Source organism: Polyodon spathula, chromosome 4 (genome assembly GCF_017654505.1).
Source record: "Polyodon spathula isolate WHYD16114869_AA chromosome 4, ASM1765450v1, whole genome shotgun sequence".
Classification (NCBI taxonomy): domain Eukaryota; kingdom Metazoa; phylum Chordata; class Actinopteri; order Acipenseriformes; family Polyodontidae; genus Polyodon; species Polyodon spathula.
Window position 1 is genome coordinate 88798620 of NC_054537.1, and position 23730 is coordinate 88822349.

At 37.6% G+C, this 23730-nt stretch overlaps 1 protein-coding gene across 1 annotated transcript in view; it reads right to left on the reverse strand.

Annotated features, from left to right (window-relative positions):
- The window catches only part of dgkb (diacylglycerol kinase, beta), a 141197-nt gene that overhangs the window by 11766 nt on the left and 105701 nt on the right, over positions 1 to 23730 (reverse strand). The window contains exons 21-24 of the mRNA XM_041248955.1: positions 22448 to 22538; positions 14363 to 14558; positions 1974 to 2094; positions 1287 to 1347 (exon numbers count right to left, since the gene is read on the reverse strand). Of these exons, the coding sequence (XP_041104889.1) occupies positions 1287 to 1347; positions 1974 to 2094; positions 14363 to 14558; positions 22448 to 22538 (469 nt within the window). The remainder of the gene's footprint in view (positions 1 to 1286; positions 1348 to 1973; positions 2095 to 14362; positions 14559 to 22447; positions 22539 to 23730) is intronic.

Genomic DNA, 23730 nt, shown 5'->3' on the forward strand with positions numbered 1-23730 from the left:
TGCTGGACTCAAGTGAGAGGTTAAGAAAACCTACATTCACATCCCAGTAACATGCATTATTAAAATAAGACATACTTGTCAAGGCAGATCAGCTGCTCGGAAATACAAGGTTCAGTGGCTGAAAAAATATGGCAGGAGATAGCTGATCGGGTGAATGCAGTTGGTATTGTAAAAAGAGATCATACCGCCAGAAGCGCTGGCAAGATGAACATAAGATTGTAAATAAAACTGCGGGGTCTTCTCACTCTTCTGGCTCATGTTCTAACATCAGCATTTTCTTAGAGTAACAAATAGGCTACAAATGTGATTTATATATTTTCCAACCAGTAAGTAGCCTATCCTGTTCAGAGGACTTAATGCAATTTAATGTATGCATTACAAATAACAAAATACTTAAATTACGTAATTATTGGATAATTAAACACAGACCTTTCTTATTATTACTATTGGCTTAAATTGGATCTCTCTCTCCGCCTCACTGAGGCATGTGTTAATTATGATGCTGCTAAGGGTCAATTAATGGCACAATACAGATTTATGAATCAGACGATTATGTTAATGAAAAAATTGGTCTCTAAGGGCACATTATTGTGACGTCACAAAGTATTTGCATAAGTTCTTAAGTCTTAGAAACTTTTAATTAGGCAATCTTGATAACACTTGTTAAAGCCCACATACGTTCAGGTAAAAATATGCTGTGCTTAGCTGATGCCTTCAATGTTTTGTTTATTAACCATTTAAAAAATACAGCGTTTTTTACCTAGTCCTCACCATTTTGTCTAATAGATTATTAATAAATCCATTTTATCAAGACAGATCTTTTTTGAAGGGGGGTGCCTGTTCTACCACAATGACTTGAATTGTAGTATCACCTTGCTCATGCTTTACTCTCTGCACATTAGTCATCTATTTACAGCTATAGAGACTTTTGTATCTTGGGATGTCAGGGGAGATTGATGAGAACGAACCACGCCTATCTCCAGAGAGTACTTTATATGACTTTATTCTGAATACGTGGCACAATCAAACACAGCAGAGGCCAAACTGGAGTTTGAGGCATAAAAAGGGTCACCTAGCTGTGGTCACAACACAGGTACAACACAGTGAAAAGGAAGAGTTTATCAGAGAAAATCTGAGAGCAGGAGGTAAGTAAACAACACCCTTTTCAGAAAAGGCACAGATTACCATTCTTGCTGCCCATTCACAGAGAATATCAAACCCCATTTTGTTTTGACACCTAATATCTGAAAACTTGTAAGGAATGTGTTTATTTAATGTTTACTTACAGTGCAAGGGGTTTGCATCCAAGGCTCACCGTCAATCTGCATTGGAAGAGATTTACTGGTTCTAAGAAAAATAAAGAAAACAGTAATGATAAGTAATCCTACCAAATAACACCATACAATGTAAGATGGACAACATGCATTACATACAGAACTCACCAACTGATTATCCTTAACCTGAATATTTGTAAGTGTGGAAGTTAGCCTTCGCTTTGTGTAACATTCCTATTAATTTGATTACTGTCTTAGGTTCATATATGCACTTTTAGAATACAAATTATTTTAAGCATTTGTCCCTCTCTTGTGAACAAAATATCTAACATGGCTGTGTAATGTGTCTTGCTCCCTGACCTCAAGCAGGCCCATGGTGGTCATGTGCAAATGTACCCCTTCGCGATCAGGTGGGTGTGCTCAAAACTCTGGTATCATACAAGCTTAAAGAAAATATTCAAAGTAATGGGAATATTAAATAAAACAAAGGTGAGCTGCTTGGTAAAACTTATACACCTACTGTACAAACATTCACTTTAACATATCAAAAATAATTAAATACTGAGACCAACTGAGTCAAAGTATTTCATGTAACAATTTCCAGTCATGCAATACATATCACACATTGACAGTAGTTTCTCCATTTAAATTGGATTTAATTTGGAGAGTTGAAAAATAGCTAAGCTTAGCCAATTTTACCGAATGGTAACAGAAGAACACTGTGCAAGTCTCCTCCCAGCACTTTTTAAACCTGTATAGATCTGACCCATTTCCATCGCCCCTTCCAGACCAACCACTTCAAAAAGCTGATCTGACAGATCTAAAAAAAAAAAAAAAAAAAAAAAAAAGGTAATTACACTGACTGAATAAAACAAATTTAAAAAATCAAGGTGCTTACATGAAAGTGCTTACGATTAACTATATTGGTTAAACCTACTGAAAAACTCTAGATAACTGTCACCGTATAGTCACAATATCACAAGTGAGAATGGATTGCAATAAGCAGTTATTATGGTACTGCAAACTAGATATATTGGTACACCTAACAGAAACCAGGACAGATGTAAGGCCTGCATGTCACCTTACCTAATACTCAAAAGTGAGGCGTCTTCACTTGGCTATCACACGCAAACTTACAAACATTCGTGTCATTGTGGAATATTGTCAAAGCTTTTACTCCAGTCTTTCATTGGCTTTATTTCAAAGAAGAAAAGCACCTGTTTATATCACAAAACTAGAACCAAACAATTTATTAAGCGCTATGAAATAGTTGTTTTCTCCTTGCGTAAAAAAAAGAAATATGAGTTAATTAAGAACTGGAGTATTATGTCTCATTGATATTGTGGGGATAAGCCACACATGGATGTTTACAGTACCCCCCGGACTGTATCAACTACTTACTTTTAAGGTTAATACTGAGATAACCAGTGGCAAAGCAAATGTTTACTGAGGAAATGCAGTTGCCTAGAATTATAATAAATATATCCACAATACCTTTAGATTTGTGTTTCATGTTACATATGAAAGGTTTCATAAGTATCTACAGATAATATGTGACATATATAAGTAATTTATAAATTGCCATGAATGTATTTTTCAGTAAGATGTGAAATGGCAGGCAGTTTCAAAATGTCATGTCAATATGCAGCATAATTCTCTGTGGTTGATTTTTCTTGTGGGTGACCTTTCCTGCTTTCCAAGCTTAAAATAGAACTGTATACTGTTTTTCACGGTGTAGGCAAAACAATGATTTTTTTTTTTTGTATCTTTAGCACTTAAAAGATGTTGATATATCAAAACAATTATACTACATATTGTTAAATAAATGTGAGGCATATTCTCCTAATCAATGTTCAGTGCTTTTATATAGGAAAGCTACACTTGTATAATTATAATAACAACTAAAGAAACTTGTCTGCCTTGGTGAATTGTATTAATAGACTGATTCCCACCTATGTGTGTATCAGACTTACACGCTTTTATTTTTAAACCAAAAACAGTATTTATATGTATGACAATTCATTTCTTTTAAATATGTTCTTATTACAGTATCTTTACAGGATAATCTTTTTCCATAATATAGATACTGCTGTATCTGATAAGATGTATAAGATAAAGATTTTGAATTTGGTACAAAATCCTCTTAAGAGCATTTTCCCTAATTAATAAATGAATAAATAAATAAATATTCCAGGAGGTCAGACAATTTCATATGAAAAGAAAAATAAACACATTCATTAATTTGTTGTACACATACAGAAAACATATCACTTGCTTTAAAAAGGGAACTAGAAATTCTTGCCATTGTTTGCATTTGTTAAATATACTTGAGTGTTTCTCAAATTACCAGTTCCAGTATAAACAGCTGAGTTCCCCAGGCACCAGCACTAAACAATGCCTTTCCCACAGCTAAGCACTGACAATAAAAAAAAAAAAAAAACTGTTTAACCTGGGGAATTGCCATGACTTTCATATGCTTGACTGTGTTCAGTTATCAGCATTGTTGCTTGTCTCAGAAACCCTGCAACTGATACCATTATGAAGTTACACCAGCTAAACCAGCCTCACAAACGGTATTGGTGTCTGTTTTATGTTTTCACATGAAATAATGATGGCTATGCTCTGTGAACTTCTCCTTGTTTTCTGTGTGAGAGGGCCACTAGTCTGTGTGGGACTGTATATACAGTTCCCTGACTCTCCTGCCCTTTTCTATAAACCCAGATGCTTCACGTGTCTCCTCACATTAGTGCAGTGGGTAAACAAGACCCAGGCTGATGAATGGCTGCTGATGTCGGTACTTTGTGAATGGTATGCTGGAGGGGGCTGACCCCTCACACTTACTCCTGATAGTGCCAGCCCAGTCAACAGGGAAATGGCCACCCACTTCCTTTTTTAATTAGAAAGCTTATGCAACAGCAGTTACTTTGTCTTTACAGGCAACACGTGTGGAATCTTAAAGGAACGCTGTACATTAGAACCTTAACTCTGTCAAAAGTCTATATGCCCACACAACAGGGCATACATGAAAAGCAATACTCCCAAATTACATTTTAATGAAATTGTATCCTAAATCACTAAATAATTTTCTGTGTGCCTTTGTTTGCCTTCAGCACTTCTTCGGCGCTCAGTACTGATGTAATTTGCAAAGTTTTAACATTCACTGATTGGCGACGCTGTAGAAATCAATGCATAGTTTTGCTCTCTAGTGACAGCTTTGACTCTTTGACAGAGTTTTCAAAACTGAAACTCAAGTAAGGAGATGGATCCAGGTGATTTTCAATTGAGGTGTTCAGAATGTTGATCTGTGCCATTGGGATCATAACTTTCCCGCATACAGACTTCAGGAGGGTTATCAATATGTTGAGAAGTTTAGCAGGGCCTGTATTCTCCTTCTCAAATGCCTTGACTGTGTGCTGTACCTCAGTAAGGAGAGACTTGAGGTAGATTAAGTACATGTTGTTCTGCTCATCGCTGTACACGGGGGGAAAAAAAAAAAAACATCTCTGTCATGTAGCAGCTGTCCTTTTTCTGAGAGAACTGGAAATGTAGCTTTAATTCATCCCACTGGTTTAGAATTCAGCTGATGGCTGGCTCTATGGAGAGCCAACAAGTGGAGCACATTTTTGTTATTTTCAGGGGTTCCTCTCTCTCAAATATTTGCCAGTATGCCTCTTGTAAACTGGGCGGTAAGGAGAACCAATTATTGGTCTGCCTGATAAAAAACTCAATTTTTCAATTGCATCAATGAGGGCAACTGCTATACCCCTAGCATCACCATATTAAAGTGGGGCAAGTTCTAGAAATACTGTCACAACCTGGCCCCTCTTCTCACTGAAGTAACGTAAAACGATTCCCAATTGCTTTGACACACTTACGTCAGTTGATTCATCCAGGATGAGGCTGTATTTTTTGTCGCCAATGTCACTCAGCGTTGCCTCTTTAAGAAATTGTGGCGCCAGTACCTCCTTTATGATTGTTGTGCATTTTGTACAATGCAGAATTAAGGCTGGTTCACACTGGGCGTAAGATTCAGTCAGATGCTATGAATGCACCACCTAGCATTCAAATCGTAGATGCTGTGGATGAGTTGGTAGATTTCAACTTCTCAGCGTCTAGTTGGTGATGCCACTCGTGTTTAACCAATCACACGCTTTTCTCTTTCCTTTAGAACAGTAGTCCTGAAAGTAATTTGGGGACGGGCATAAATGTATCTTACTTGTCTGTTTGCGGGCTGCCTTCCCGCAACAAATTCTCTCTCTCTCTCTCTCTCTCTCTCTCTCTCTCTCTATATATATATATATATATATATATATATACACACACACACACACACACACACACACACACAGACATTTCATCAGACTGAGACAGCGAAGAAAGTAAGAAATGTTGCAAAGCTAATGTGTTTTCAGCCAGCGCACACACTGTACTATACGTAGCTCAACTGCCATACGTTTTTGCGTGCGTGACTACGTTTAGCGGTCATTTCACGTCTTGCAAAAGTAGCGCTGTACGTTCTGCATAGAAACTTTTACTTATAATGACCATAGAATCTTTGGTATCTGAGAATGTTTAATGATGCTGGGAAGGGAAGTATAGAATGCACTGTTTTTTTTCTAATTTAACAAATTGAGTGATTGTATGATTATGAATTATAGCTACTTCTTTCTTAGAATGTAGCTTTGATCAACGGTGAAAGTCGTTAGAGTTTTTGCTGGTCGCTTTGACACTTATTTTGTTGCCAAGTAAACTAAAAAGTCGTCAAATCTAGCAACACTGATCCGGCCATGACTGAAGTACGGTGTGTAAGACTGAAGTAATGTTCAAGACACAACAATGTGATTAACGCACATTAAAAATATAATCAAAACAAAACAATTAACGCGTTAATTGCAGAAGTTAACTAAAATTAATTGATAGCTGTGGCAGAGCAGAGCTCTGCTCTTTTTAAATTGGCAGGGATGTGGTTAATTTCCCCTACCTGCCTGGGTTTATTATGTTCAGGTGGCTGGGGTTGATTAGTTGATTAGGTTAATTAATGATCAATCGGCGCCCAGCCACCTGACATAAAAGGAGGCCTCTGCTTCTCATTTGGAGGAGGGAGTTGAGGAAGCAGGTTGGTGGTTTGTTGTGGTATTTTTGAAAGTTTGAAAGTTTTGAATCCAGTGAAGGCATTGCCCAGCCTGGAAACCTTTATTTTTGTAAATTTTGTTTTTTGTTTTATTTGTGTTTAAAGATTTTTAGTTTTGCCCTTGTGCACCTGTATTTTTGTTTATTTATAATAAAATTAGTTTTTTTTTTAACTGCAGACTGTTTCTGGGCCTCTATCCACTCGCCAGCCTGCCACAATAGTCGTCCGCCCTATCGCGGGATCTCCGCCACATAGAGCGGTAGATTTTTTTTTTTTTTTTTTTAATTTTTTTTTTATTTTTTTTTTTTAAATGGGAAAGAAGAGCAGACAGCAGCAAACGCAGGAAAAGCAGCAGCTGCTGCAGCCACCGCTGGAGGACCCGGCCAGCCTCTTCCCCTGGTGTTCCTGGTGTAGGAAGGAGGACCATCGTTGGCGATCCTGCCCAGATATGCCACCGGCAAACTGGTGTGGACGGTGTGAGGAGGACGGCCACAACTGGGCAGGATGCCCCTACAACCAGGCCCAGGAAGAGGTGCAGTATTCACCCCGGGCATCAGGGGCCACCCCACTACCTCCAGCACCACCACCACCTTCACCACCATCCAAGGAGATCTGGGACTGGTTGATGCACCCTGTGGCAGACCTCGTCCACGATCTCCCCATAGTTATCAACACGCTGTGACGTCGAGATGGGGAGAGGTGGGAACAATGGGAGGAACAACACCACCCGGCGTCCTTCCCAGAGTTTGCCCTCATGGTGGTTAATTACCTGGCGGTAGACATGGGAGATGCTCCAGTCACTCCAATAAAGAGGGTGGAGCCCCCTTCCCGAGAGCCAGAGAGGGGTGAGCCGCCTTCCCCAGAGCCAGAAAGGGAGAAGGAGCCGCCAGTGTCCCCAGAGCCAGAGAGGGAGGAGGTTCTGTCGTCCCCAGAGCCAGAGAGGGAGGAGGTGCCGTCGTCCCCAGAGCCAGAGAGGGGTGAGCTGCTTTCCCGAGAGCCAGAGAGGGGTGAGCTGCTTTCCCGAGAGCCCGAGAGGGGTGAGGAGCCGCCGTCGCTCCCAGAGCCCGAGAGGGGTGAGGAGCCGCCGTCGCTCCCAGAGCCAGAGAGGGGTGAGGAGCCGCCGTCGCTCCCAGAGCCAGAGAGGGGTGAGGAGCCGCCGTCGCTCCCAGAGCCCGAGAGGGGTGAGGAGCCGCCGTCGCTCCCAGAGCCCGAGAGGGGTGAGGAGCCGCCGTCGCTCCCAGAGCCCGAGAGGGGTGAGGAGCCGCCGTCGCTCCCAGAGCCCGAGAGGGGTGAGGCGCCACCGTCGTCCCCAGAGCCCGAGAGGGGTGAGGAGCCGCTGTCGTCCCCAGAGCCCGAGAGGGAGGGAGGAGCCGTTGTCCCCAGAGCCCGAGAGGGAGGGAGGAGCCGCCGCTCCCAGAGCCCGGGAGGGAGGAGCCGCCGCTCCCAGAGCCCGGGAGGGAGGAGCCGCCGCTCCCAGAGCCCGGGAGGGAGGAGCCGCCGCTCTCAGAGCCCAGAGGGGAGAAGCTATGGCCCAAGGATGCCTGCCTTGCACCGCCCAGGGATGCCACACCCGCTCCGCTCAGGGATGACTCATTCGCATCGCCTGGGGTTGCCTGCTGCTCCGCATCGCCTGGGGTTGCCTGCTGCTCCGCATCACCTGGGTTTGCCGGCTGCTCCGCATTGCTTGGGACTGCTGGTGTCTCCTTTTTGTTTTCTAGGGTTGCCGATGGTCCGCCGCCGTCGCCGCCTCTGCCACCAGAGGGAGCCGGGCCACCGTCGCCGTACTACCTTGGAGATCTGGGGCCCCCTCAACCAAAGAAGGCTTGGGAGCTCCGGCATCAACCCCGCCCACCCAAGGGACATAATTGGACTCTTGGGAGGAGGGGGGTAGGGGGAAGGGGGGAGTTGGCCGATTGCGGCTGGTGTACGTTGTACATGGGGGGAGGTGTACAGGGTACTGCTTCAGAACAAAGGCTCACACAGCATAGCTCTCGCAGGGAGCAAACACAGGGTAGCTCACACAGGGAGCTCACAAAGCGTAGCTCACACAGGGTAGCTCCACATGGAGCTCACACAACGTAGCTCACAGAGGGAGTTCAAACAGCATAGCTCACACACGGTAGCTCACACAGGGAGCTCACACAGGGAGCTCACACAGGGAGCTCACCTAGGGTAGTGCTGGGTGCGCAACCCATAATTTATGTCATGCTTCATTCGCCCTCAATATCCCTACCATGTGACTATAAACAGGGTGTGAGAGGGGGAGAATACTGAACCTAGTGATTACCCTGTGAGAATGAATTGGTGATCCATGGCAATAACCCACAAACCTTAGTATTAGGGTTAGGTTATTGTTGTGTGTATTTAAAGTTACAGCCAATACCCCATGAACCTTAAGTTTAGGGTTAGCTTATTGTTAGGAAATGAACTTTGTTTTAGTATGTAAATTCATCACCCTTATCATATGATCAGCTGGATATAATGATGACATCTTCGAGTTGCATATGCAGCACTACCCTGTGAGCTAGCCTGTGAGAGGTACACTGTGGGAGCCTTCATTCTGCAGCCATATCACTGTCAGTAAGAGTGATGGTTTTAATCATCCTTTTTTCTCAGTGGAAGTGACAGGAAGTATCCATACCAGATTAGGGCTACCGCTTCAGTGGGAAGGAACACGTTATTTGCATTTTTTTTTTTAAATGCTGAGTTTATCCTAGTTATATATATATATATATATATATATATATATATATATATATATATATATATATATATATATATATATATTACGTAAATGTATTACAGAATGGGATAGGGAAACAATGTAGTTCTGGCAGAGTTCAAGGACAAGGGGCAGAGCGATCAGAATGGCGCGTTTTGAATTGATTTGAATACTTATGCTTTTTATCAATACTTGAATTAGAGTCAATGATGTCCAATTCAGACTCATTCAAAATCTCACCTACACTTCGGTTTCCTAAAAGGTCAACATATCACAGACATAACATAAAATGGCTGCCGTTTTTGTTTAGTATTTTTCAAAATTCTAGTGGTATATAAATATCTACCTGTGATTTGCCCCTTTCTTAAAGGAAGTGCCGACCCATGGTGATTTGCTGTAATATCATAACCCCCATGTGACATGTTTTGAGCAATCAGGAAGAGAGTATTTAAAATAACCATTTTTGTAATGTTTACTTATACGCTTTACTGTACTTTGATATTCTTTTACCTCTAACAAATTCCACCAGGACAGTTTTTTTTTTTTTTTTTCCCCAACTAAAGTTCATATCTCCTAGCGTCAAGGTAATTTATCAGCTATAGAATGACACTTTTTTAAAAAAAAAGTTTAATCCATCCCCAGTTCAGGGACCAGAAGGCTAATGCATTTTTTGTTTTTGTAAACTTCAATAGTTCTCCTCTATTTTCTGACATGACATAGGCTGTAACCTTGGGACATCTTTGAGACACACTCTTCACAACACTAAGGGGAAACACCACTAAGTGCCTTCCATTGTTTAGTCAGAGAATTTTACAAAAATCAATAGAGCATTATTTTCTTTTTCTAGATTTATGGGGGGGACTGAAGAAAATACTACTTCAGCTATAACATGAATTGATCACCTTGTGTACAGATCTTCTAAGCAATTACAGGTTCCCCTCCCTCTTGTATCACTTGACTGGCTTGTCACCTAGAATCACAGATCCAGTACTAAAATTGATGGTTTTATGGAATATGAAGTGGGGCATACATGATACAGATAACTGCATTTATCAAAGTAACAAATGCATTGACACAAATTATAAGCATTTACAAAAGGCTAATAGGAATTCTGTTTCTGACCAAAGATGATATATACTAAAATGTCCATATCGAATTACTAACAATATTGCTTTGATTTAACTGTGGAACAGGAGACATGGTTGCTGGGATGGTATAATACAACGCTGTGTAGCTGAGTACTACATGTGACAGATTTTTTGGTATGCACAAAACATACAAAAGTCAGATCTAATTTTGCATGCCGGAGGTGCAGCAAACTAATCTAAAGTAAAAGAAAACGGAACAGGGTCCTGAATCAAAAGCAACAGGGAGATAAAACCCCACCAGGGTTGCCTTTTTCCCATGTGAAATGCCTTTTGTTATCTGCCAAACTATGTACCCACCTCCACCTATATAGGAAGGCAAGACACTGGACTAAATTCAAACTATGTTTACATATAATTCTCTTTCCACTCACTGGCAATGATAGGCTCCACACTATTGTAATAATATGTTTTAGATACAATTATTTAGTCCATTTGTAGACAACATATTCTATGATCAGGAAACACAGGGCATGTATAATACACATCTCTTCACCAAATCCATCATTGTATTATACGTAAAAATACAGAAGGTCATAAATCACGTATGTTTTAAATGATCAATAACCATTTAATCCCATAAAAACTCCAAAAGATTCAGCAGATATTTCAGTATACAATAATATAGCCCAGCTAATGTTTTCAATAACACTCAAAGGTTCAACCTTGTTCTAAACTAAGCAACCAACCCCTGTTGCAAGGTTACAAACAAGTTGAAAAAAACAGCCAATATCAGTTTGCATTACTTGTGTGTTAGTCAACTTAACAGTACAGCAGAGATGTTGGTACATTAAGACTAATGTACATTTCCATAGCACCAAATATTGTTTTATACTATTTCATTAACCATTTTTTAAATAACCTGGACTCACATTTAGAGTTAATTAGTGCTACCATTGAAAATTCTTGCAGTGTAAATATATGTAGTTTCCAACACAGTGCAGTACCTTAGAAGAACTAACTATTAGATTTGTTCTGTCTGGTTGTATTAGACAGAACTGTGCACAGGGGCCTACAAATAACATTACCAGCTTTTTGACAGTGTGAGAAAGTGATATAAAAAGTAATTTGCTCTTTCACTGGTAAATTATTCATATGTGAGAAGCTGCTTTTAAACCATTATTTTGTTTAAATGTGTCTTCTAAAATGTTCCCATCTGAACTTGTATGTCAGAACAAACATCCCCAACTGTAAATATGAATTCAGAGCTATCAGTATGTGTAAACAGAAAAAAGAGATACAGAATGAGGAAAAGATGGACAAATAAACCAGCTGGTGATACAGATACCCCCCCCCCCCCCTTACCTGTAACGATATTTTTAATGGAAGCTGCTGCCTTTCTCAATTGTTACTATTGTTATTCACCAAATAAATGAACAATCACATATGTTTTGTGTGAGCTTGTATGTTGTGACAAAGCAATGCACATTTTAAAGTCAACTAATTATGCTCAGTTATTCTTTCTGTACCCCACTGCCATCCCATATAATCAAACACTTTTTATAAAGCCATTCAGTGCAGTAGCCAGTTTAAGTACAGATATATCACAATGACAATGTATTTGGAAAGGGGCTAGAGTAGCCACCCACTTTCGACGGGACTGCCCTGAAATTGGAAGTCAGGGTACTGACAGTGGTGAGGAAGGAAGGAAAAAAAAAAACCCTTGGTAAACTATTTAAAAAGTTTAGGGCTACATCCCTGTCTTTTGCTTCCTGAGAAACTGCAGTATTTCGGTTCAGAATCTAAACTTTAACAGACAGAATCAAAGCCCAGAGGCGACTGTGGCAGCACTTCAGATGCTAACATCGAGAATTCATTAGCCTGGTGCAAAGACTAGTTCAGGTACCTTTTACACATTTAAGTCAAGAGCGTTAAGAGATTGTTTCAATTCTCATTCATTCCATTAGGGTGAATGTGCGTATATTGTAGTCTTCAATGAAATAGCACTGCTGAACAGAGCATACACTAGTGCTAGGTTATACATGCATATACACTGCTAAAAGGCTTTGATAAATCCCTCCCTGTGTCTCGCTATTAGTTTGTACTGTAATTGTAACATGGTTTATCTGGGTGTTTATTTTAGAACAAGCAGTAAGTGTAAATGGCATATATATATATATATATATATATATATATATATATATATATATATATATACGATATAACAGATACCTGTTTTGCATCATGCCTAGCTATAACATTATTATGTCATTTAAATTAAACACCGTCTTCAGCTTCCACAGTATCTTTAAACCAAAAAAAAAAGTGTTAATTAGGAAAGGAACACTTCACTGTTAGCAGCAGGGTGAAAACATTATACACAGAATCAATATGGCGACAAGACAGTGAAACATCAAAGATAAGGACACATATTTAGTGCAAAGGGTTCCTCTGCAACAGCAATACATAATGAAGCTTCCACACTGCAGATTTCTAACTTTTATTTTTAGAAAAGGATATAAGTTCATCTTGGCTAATACAGTAGTATGTTGTAAAATTAGCTTCTGTTAATAAAACAACGACATTTAACATTCAAATGTATAAAGCTTTGCATGAGTAAGAAGATTCTTCATCTTACCAAAACAGCTCAATTCCTCTTGTTACAGAACTCTGTTTGTTTAATCTTCCTGTAGGAATTAATGCTCTACATTCCTCCATACAGTGACAGAATGCCCTCTATATTTACTTTTAGTTATAATGTGAGACTGAATTTTACTGGGCTTCTCGGTTAGAGCAACATCTAAAGCTTTTGACATGAACTGTATTTAAATCTATTGCACTAATTTAGATTACATTACTTCTTCCGGCTACCGGCACACACTATTACACTGTGTATTATATATATATATATATATATATATATATATATATACAATATACAATATATATATATATATATATATATTAAATGTTCATATATATCGTGTTCTTAAATTACACCACCTTAAACTAACTCGACCCCAATTACTTGCCTGTCAAGTGACACGTAAACATAATACGGTGCCAAAAAAGCAATTAACTCTTAATTACCTTTGAACAGCTGCTTATTACCACAGAACAACCTATCTTTGTTTGGGAAAAGTTAATGATGACACTGCTCTGGTTCTTACAGAGCACACTTGTCAGCAGTTGTCTAGTTTTGGCAAGAGCAGATGTGTGATTGGATAAGGGACAGTAGACAAGGCTCAGTCATTCCCTCTCCTGACAAAGGTCTGAGGCCAGTCTGTTTCTTTAACATACCCTGAACCATGCCCAAGTAAGACATTTATGTTGCACACAAACCTAAACTTGTTTAAAATCTAATTAAGAATTTGGGCACTGAGTCCTTATTCTCAGGCAGACTTGTTTCTGTTCACATCCAAATTCTACAACTGACTAATGAAGCAGCATATGGCTGAGAAAACCATACCGTATCCCTTTGTTAAGTGAATGGGTTAGGCATAAGAAGCAAACATCATATTTGTTATTGCCTTTTATCTTAGTTGGATTCCCTTATTCTCCTACTTAACATCTTGGACTGATATATATTGGAAATCTTTAATGGTATAATCTAAAGTTGTCCTTTTGCCAAAGCAGTATTTTTTGTTGTTTTTATTGTTGGTGCAAATAACTTGTAGATTTGCAGAATGTCAGATGACAGTAAAAGCAACATTTGGTGTGTGTTACATCGTGCACTATGTAAATTATCCATCTGATTTTCTGAATGCACATGGACTAAACCACAGAAACACCTGTGTGTAAATAACATTCCTCTACATCTGACTTATCTTTTCTAACTTACCGTAACAGAATATTATGTGCTTCTTAGTATTAAATGTTACCTAAAAACAAAGTAAATGTGGCAGCATTGACAATTGCCAATATTATGTAAAATGATCCTAAAGAGCAGTAGATCTGCAGATAATACCAGAGAATGATGCCTCATTGAAGTTTGATTTAATTGAACTATTGATTTGTAAAACAAAACAAGCAAACACTGGATTATAATAATGTAGATGTACATTCTGATTGAATTCTTTCTCTAGTCAGCAAGCTCAGATGACATAGAAATCTCTTAGCATGTACCTTATAACTGTATAAAACCCTTTACCTTGAACAGTGAACATCAGCTCTTTGGCATCAACCACAGTGGTTCTTTTGTCCATCGTTTTTTTCCCAGCCTGTCGATGGCTGCGCCTCTTCCTGGTCTCCCCCCACAGGTTTGACCCTCCATGCATACTTGGAATATTCAGGATGGCAATTCCTTCCAGGGAAATATTGCTGAAATCAAGCTGGATTCCATCACACTGCACATAGAAATACAAACAAAAACAGACTTATTTATTGCATTTTATAGTGCTTTTTATACAAAAGTATCACAATGCACTGTACAGCACATAGCAGAAAAAAGAACAAACCACAATACAATACAATCAGACCATTTAAATAACATATTTAAATAACAGTATACTCATAATAATAATAATAATAATAATAATAATAATAATAATAATAATAATAAAGTCATTACTAAACTAAATTGTAACAGTCCCCACTTCCCTGACAAAGTTATTCCATAATTTAGGCGCTCCACAAGAAAAAGCTCTACATCCTGTCTTGCTTTTGTTGATCCTAGGAATAACCAGAAGCCCTGCATCCTGTGATCTCAGAGTGCGGTTTGGAAGATGCAGGGTCAGTAACTCCTGCAAATAACTAGGTGCTAATCCATTCAGGGCCTTATAAGTTAACAACAAAATCTTAAAATCAATTCTATACTGCACAGGGAGCCAGTGTAAAAGAGGCCAAAACAGGAGTAATATGTTCACTTTCTTTAGTTTTAGTCAGAATTCTAGCTGCGGTATTCTGAACAAGCTGCAAGCGGGATACCACACATTTTGGGATACCAGAAAAAAGAGCATTACAATAATCAATTCTAGATCAAACAAAGGCATGTATTCGTCTCTCAGTATCAGATACGGAAATAATTGGTCTAAGTTTGGCTATATTTCTCAAATGGTAAAAAGATACTTTAGTAACTTCCCTGAAGTCAAAAATGATAGATCAGGATCAAAGATGACCCAAACTTTTCATTTCTAGTTTAAGTTTTGATGAGAGACTGCAAGGGTCAAGCTTATGTAATCCCACATTTCCTTTTAGTTGTGAGCCCACTAGCATAACCTTTGTTTTATCTGAACTCTGAAAATTCTGTGACATCCAATACTTGGTGCTAAGTAGCTAATAACATCCAGGCAGAAGAAATTTATCCTCTGCTTTGTAATCTGTCAAGCTCCCGCTGAAATAGCTCTATTACACCATATGTAACCCAAGAACGTGTTTATAAACCTGATAAAGTGTTCATTTCTGTGCATGCTTATGACATGCTGAAGCTAATAGGTTTCAGTGTGTCATAAGCATGCAGGGAAAAGCACACATTCTCTGGTTTATTTTTGGAGGACCTAGGGGGCCGCTGACCCCCGGTTGAGAATCCCCAAGAATCCAGTAGCCTCAAATTCCAAGGAGTTAGATTCAGAATCAATGTCAACATGAAGGTTACAATCACCCAATAAAAGAATCCTATCATATTTGACTGTCAATATAGATATCCGATCTCCAAATTCAGTCAGAAATAACGGGTTTGACTTGATAAATAATTACAATATGAACAGGTAATAGACTGTTTAATGTCAAGGTTAAAACTTCAAAAGATGAATAACCTGCCACAATTTCATGTTTGATTCTATGTTCAAAATGGAAAACAGTAGCAAGACCACCTCCCAACCCATTAGAGTGAACTTTCTGGAAAAAAGAATAATTAGGTGGAGAAGCCTCAATCAGGGAAACATTGTCATTCGCTCCAAGACAAGTTTCAGTTAAAGAGAGAATATCAATGTTGTAATCTTAAATAAAATCACTAATTAACTGAACCTTATTAAACAAAGAACTGAAATTAAATAAACCTAGGTGTAAATTGGTCCAAAGATCATGTGAAAGAGTAGGGGTAATAGGAATTTGACGAAGGTTACTGTAGCACACACCTCTGTGTTTACTCAGCGGGTAGCGGGAATGGCAGGATACTATAACTTGAATTTTACATGTCTGGTTAGGTACCCTCCCCTCCCCTCCCCAGTTTCTAGTTGAAATTCCTTGCTAGGTGGTGATATGTTATCAGCTAGCCTGCTTGCCCCTGACCTATTTAGGTGCAGCCCATCTTTCCTATAATATCTATTTATTTTCCAAAAGCAATCCTAGTTGTTTATAAATCACTGCCCTTCTTGCACACACCAACCAGCCAGCCAAGTATTTAGTCCCTAATTCTATTGAATATTTCATCCCCACCAACACCAACACATAGTTGGTGTTAACTTTTTCAGCTGACTTGTTAATGATCCATTTGTACCAGCATGCACAATAAGCAGAGACTATTTTTTTGTGATTTAGTAATCTGTGCACTCTGATCCAATATCGTTTACTTTTGCTCCAGGGAGGCAAGTAAAAACCCTATTTACAGGCTCTTTACAGCGAAAATCACTGTCGACATAGTGTGTAATTGAATCACCTGCTAACAACACCTCACCCCTGTTTTCTTCCAGCACTAGGTCGTCATTGCTCGGTGCTTGGAATCTATGAGCTAGATCAATCTCCTCTCTATGTTGATGGCTTGGTGTTGGCCTCATCTTCGTACTTTTTCTAACAGTTATCTAGTCCCCACTAACTTTCTGCCTTTCATCCATATTTACCTTTTCAGGTCCCTTTACACATACAGTTCCACTGTCATGCTGTGGCACTGAAAGGTCACATGGAGCAGGAACATTTATAAAGTTAAAATCAGAGTCATTTTCAGCCACACCTTCAGTATCCCAAACTAAAGTTAATCAATTGTGTTAAAACTATTCAAAAGTATGCAGGTTTCATTTAAAAATTCTAAAAATACACTGCAATGCAGGTAGATTTACATTGTTAACCCTAACGTAAAAGGGATTCATGCAGATAACAACGCAGGGTCATATATATATATATATATATATAATAGATATATATATATATATATATATATAGATATATAAATTCATATATAATATTATAATAAAATATATAAAACATTAAAACATGTCATTTTGTATTGTTTTATAATAACTGTGGCATATTTTTACAAGTTACTATGCGTGAACATCTGGAAGTAGATTGTTGTACCAAGTCAAAGATAATCAGCTTCAAGCAGTGGTAGTCCTAAATTTGAAGGTACCAGAACAAATTTACATTTTACTTGTATGCTGGACTGCTAGTAACACATATAAAAGGTCATGCATTTATCTAAAGTATTTCCACAAAGTGTTGTTCTCCAACTTTTCAGAATGCTTTACTTACTTTATGTATGTGTGTCAATAGCAGAACGATGATGTCTGAGCTGCCTATAGAAAATAGTACCGGAACTGTGTACTGTATACTACACTACTGGCTACAAGGTTACGGTAACTAGTTACCTATAGCATTCAACTTAGCTCACTTAAAAGGTAGCTTCTTGCAAGTAGACAAAAGTTTTGACTCATTTTTAATACAAACGTTTTCAACTTTTTACCTTTAGAGGTTTATTAATGTGTATCTAACTGAACTAGGAAGACTTATTTAGGGTTCTGTAGCAAACGTAAGATGTTTTAACAAATTGTGTATATCATATAAATAATAAGAAAGCAATAACACATGACAGAATGTTTAAATATGGTCCATTATCTGCACACCTAGGAGTATTGTTTGGCATGAGGAAAAGCAGAGTGCTGATAAACAGCCTAGGCTTGTAGGCTTAGGCTTGACCACATTTGAACACTCCAGAGTTTGTTATTATGCTTAAAAAATTGAGCCACCACCCTACCAAAGTGAATCTGATGTCAAGTGAATCAGTCAAATTTGTACTAAAAGTTCAAAGCTGTGCCAGTGTGGGGATATATTTCTACAGATGGAACACTTGTTGAGATTATTTATAGTTCCCTATTTCCTTGAAGTTTGATAAACTCAAGCTGATGGCATACCAACCAAGTAATCAACCACTGCACTTTTGCTGTTATCAGCTATATCCTTTTTAGAATAATAGCAGACTCTAAAATGAAGGCAGGTGTAGTAAGAGTTGTTTTACATAGTAGGCAGGTTTACAACTCACTAGAAATAAATGGAAACTAAATACTGGGTTATTGACTTACCTGCATTTCAGCCTACTCTGTGCCTATTGTTTACTTAAAACTGACTGAACCGAGTGGGCTCAACACATACTTAGCAGCACCATGATTCGAAATGACAACCCTGTCATACTGATCTGACAATAGGTTGCAGATCTTTATTTAGAACTGACAGACCTATTGGCCATTCATAGCACTCTTCTTTCACTTTTAATGAAAGCATTCAAATTTCCTAGGCAGTTCATCTAATTGTACGTATTAATTGTGCATTTTTACATATATTATGATGATGTGTCAAACAGAAAGAAATTAATTTCATAATTAAAAATAATCTTATGTAAATACACTGCAGGTCTCAACGAATCAAACACACGCTGGGTATCAGGCCTCCCACTGTCCTCAAGTAGAATTTATTGGTTGGATAATTAGATGGTACATATTTTTAACCTTATTTGTATGCATATTATATCTCTTGCAGACTGTCAAGCAGCAGTAGCAATAAAAGTCAAATTACCATAGGGAATTCCCACCAAGAAACATTTATTCCTTATAATTTACAGCCTAAATTTAAATAATTTGATCTATGACAAGTAAGAAATGTCAAAACAGGAGGAGGTCCTCTACAAGCCACGACCCGCAGCTTCTGAAACCTTCCTAATTTATGGCATCCTTATCTTGATTCATATTTAACTATGTTACAGTTTAAAGAAATAATAAATATGCAATCTAATACCTTTGGAATACCCCTGCTGATAATTAATGGGGGTCTGAGGTCTCCTGCACTTACTGTTATTTAAACGAGTTATAGTGTAATGAAGATGGGATGGGGCCGGATTCTATTATCACTCAATAGAAAACACAGCAGGTAGTTCAACGAGTTAATTATCTGAGTATTCCTCAGTGCCCAGCTATATGGTTTCAAGACTTGTAAAATTGAGCCTTTATGCAGTGGTTTCATTTAATAATTATCCCTTTATATAAAACTGTTAAAATAATTTGCTTGCCTACACTTGGTACAAAATAAAAGGTAGACTGGGGAAGAATTATTATTTGGGTTTCCTTAACCATTCATACATTTAAAATGTTTCCCAAGATTCAGAATTCCATATAATGGTATATTTTCTACTGTTTTATTATTATTATTATTATTATTATTATAATTATTATTATTTTGTTTTTCGCCAAATTTGTCTTTAGATTGACATGGAACCAAAATGTAGTTTGAAAGACATCACTCACAAGTTGTTTACTACCCATAAGAGTCTGCTGCTGACAAATCAAGTTAAAGAAAATAATTTCTAATGGCTGTTGGAACTTGCTTTCACATTTCTGCACTCCCTTCCAACATGTATTGGGACTTCAACACCTGCCAACATACTTGTTGAAGGATAGTGTATTGTACTGTACTTATGGGGGGGGGGGGGGGGGGGGGGGGGGGGGGGTGTAATGCAAAGAATTAAACAAATCATGATTACATTTTTAAATCTATTTTAATGGCTTAGTAATATACTGTAAGTGATAAGCAGTAAGAGAAAGATGTAGGACTCAATGCATGCCATATAGTCATTGAGTTCTCTGTCGAACCTGACCGTCAGTGGTTTGATCCCTGTCTCCCCGAATTAAATAATTTACTTTACCACGAGAGTGTTACCCCAGCTTTAGAATATCTTCCTTACGCTTCAAAGCCAAAGGTTCAGGAGGTCACTATAAACAAGCTGCTTATAATGATGATCAAATGTACTGTTGTGAAGTTTTATAAGGGTAGCACTACCATAATTAAAATTCATTCCTAAGGCATGTGTAACAAGACGAAATATTTATTTCTTATCTTCGATACTTTACATTATTTTACTGTTCAATTAACTATACAAATATCAAGTTATTTAAAATGGCAGAATAAAAATCTGAACTGAATAAAAACAATGCTTTTGAGATAAATTATTTATTCTCGCAGCACATAAGAATTGGAAAAGTCCACAGTGTGCATGGATTTGGTGGTGGTGTTTTTTTGTTTTTTTGTTTTTTTTGGTTGCTATTTTTACGTAATAGACTGTTACTTTTAAGATAATATTTCAGCTTCTGAAAAACCTAAATAAAAATAGGGTGATGTTGTTGAAATTACATTTATTTTATATTCTACCATAAAACTAACAAACAGACATGGCCTTTCAGTAAAATCTATCCTTCTTCTAAGGCCCTGTACACACTATGCCTTTAAACAATAATTAGTTGCCTTTAAACTGTCTTAAAAGTGCTAAATATGGTTAGCATCTACACTATGCAGCGTTTAATACTGTACTCGAGTACCGGACTCAAGTCCACCTCAGGGTAGTCTCGAGTACGGTTCTAATTAGATCGCATCAGGTAGTGTGGTTTGTCAGAAATGTGGACACTGTAATACTAAACATTTTTTGTGCATCCTCCAATACCCCAAAATGCTTTCTGATGTTTTGGTGCGTGGACATTACAACTACAGTGCTCAGAACAGGCGCCTGTAGGAGTTGAGAATGACTACCAATACTGTTTGTTGTAAAATTGATGAATCATAGAGCAACGTGATCAGATGACGAAATTAAGGCACATTGATATCTGAAGCAATGAAATCGGTTAAGAAGAACTTCGAAAGTTTGTTCGAAAACGAAATGCACACATTATGATAAAATGTACCTTGTGTTTTTAAGAAACAAATACATAACGTTCATGGTAACAAGCGCTATGTCTTCTGTGTGCAAGGCCCTTCATATTTGCAAGGTTGTAAACAGACAGTGCATGGTGGGATACTATTATATTAAATCCCACAGACCATTGCGCTGCTAGGAACTGTAACCAAACTATATTAATAATGGTTGTATGCATTAAGCCTGACTAAACATGAAACGCTACTTTAGTATGGACACTTTGAGCTGGATTAATTAAAACGTTTTTGAGTATGGTTCTCAAGGTCATAAGTGCTGCATGCTAAAATGTGCTGTTCACACATCTGTCATGTTGAGCTTTTTATATTTTAGCATTCAGATTTTAGATGCATTATATGTTAAATTATATGATTTTCGGTTCGGTTTTCCTCTGCTTTTCCAAAATTAAATTGATGCCCTTTAAGCCTTTTGTGTATCTCAATCAGATCTATGAAACAACTAAATGGGCTTTTAAACTGTAAATCTTACTTTTTCATTTCAAAGCAGAAGCGACTCCTCTTTATTAATGTAAATACAGTCATGCAGAATGATTGTAATAAAGTGTGTCCAACATAAAATACTATTTTTTCATTACAGCTTTAATAAAGATTATTTGCTTATTAACGAGTTTTGATCTCGTTTGTAAGTTCTGCTTTAAATAAAAAATTAGGGATTGGCCAATTGAAAGCCCATTTAGTTGTTTCACAGAAAGAAAGAAAAAAAAAAAAAAACAACAACCTGTAAATCAATACGACTATTAACACATTTATCAGTTCTGATTGAGATACACAAATGGCTTAACAGGTATCAACTGAATTCTTAAAGGAGAGTAGAAATAAAGGATAAAGCTGGGGATAAAGCCCCGAAAATCAGAAGCCCTAATTATATTAATTATTAATTCAAATGATTTGAGGTTGTTCGGTATGGCAAATCATTTTCAGGAAAGTTTAGACTCACTATTTACAGTAAATAAAAATAAAAGAGAAATGTACAAAAAGGCAGTTTCTTAGCATTTGAAGCTTTACAGAAATACCACCAGAGAGCAAAGATATGTTTAATTTCTTTCTTTCAATAAGTAAGAGACCTTATATTGAACGGCTAGTTATCTAATTAGGCATTAATCAACTCACCTTAAAATCTTCACTTTAAAATGCTGGAGGTAGCTTACATCCGGACGGTGGACTCTTCATAGCTGGTCAGCAAGCATGTTACTGTTGCCTGCACTTGTTATTGTTGTCCATATATAAAAAAATATTACACTACATGATCATAGATGTACAAATTATAACAATATGTATTTTACCATTTAGCATTTAAGTTTGTTTATTCTATAGTATAATCAAATGTATTTACCTCAACTTCCAAAAATTCATGGAGCTTCTTGCAAGTAGCTGAGAAAGTTTCCGATGTACCGAATTCAAAATACCAAAACTTGTTCTTTATTCTGAAAGAAATGACAAAATTCGATACAACTGATCAGTATAATCTCTGAGCTATTTCTGTTAGCAGGCACTTTAATAGCCATTTACTGTATCTGTTAAGGGGTCCCATTGTACTGACCTTGTGTAGAAGACAGAAATTAACACTTTTCTGAGAAAAGTAGCCTCTGCCTGTGCTTATATCTATACATTCTTCATGTTGTTACTAGATCGCTGCACGATATGTTGGCTTTTAAGACAAAACCCCAGTAGGGCTACCTATATTAAATTAAAATATTAGTAATTATTTTCTGCATTTCCTCACATTTCTCCAACATGAATGCAGTGTTCCATATTCCTATATACAATTACAAAATGTAAATTTTTTTAATTTTTCAGATTTTCAAAAACAAAAAAAGGTTGTTTCCAGAGCTCCAGGGCTGTTTGAGGCTGTTAGTTTTCTTTTTTTTTTATATTTAATCATGTGAGGTCCCTTTACATTTTGAGCTGACTCCGTTTCTTAATTAAACTGTATGAGAAGTGTTGATTGTGGAACAAGATCTTTGTTTTTTCTCCCGTAACTTGAATGAGGCTATGATTCTGTGATTCTACCGAACACAAAAAGCGATTTGAGTTAAAAAGATTTAATTAGATTGTAATTAAGAGAAAACTGTTATTAACAAAATAGGTTATAAAATGTTTTGCAACAAGTTAAGATTTGAAATTGGGGAAAATCAATTTAATTTCACTTGCTTTTTGTGTTTGGTTTGAATTACAAACAAGGAGCTGCCTTTTTTTTTTTACAATATCAATGAAACTGAATTATAGTCTCATTCAAGTTATGCAAGGAAAAACACAAATTATGTTGTTTCACAATCAAAACTTTTCCAAGAGTTTAATTAAGAAACTGAGTCAGCTCAAAATACCTTTAAAAGGACATCATGTGATCAAAAATATAAACAGAAAAAACTAAAAACCCTAGCTATGTTATATAATGGACTGTTTCCATTAAACATATGCTTGTAAAAAGGAATACCTTTTGATTCTAAAACGATTTCATAAATCCCACAAAGGTTGCAAAACAAATTTGTTCTGGGAAGTGATAACCAAAGAAAGACCTGTTTTATGCATCAGAGACTTATGCATCATGTTATTTAAGCCAACAATGTACTGCAATAGACTTATAGGTATACCATTACAATAAAGGAGTGAAACAAC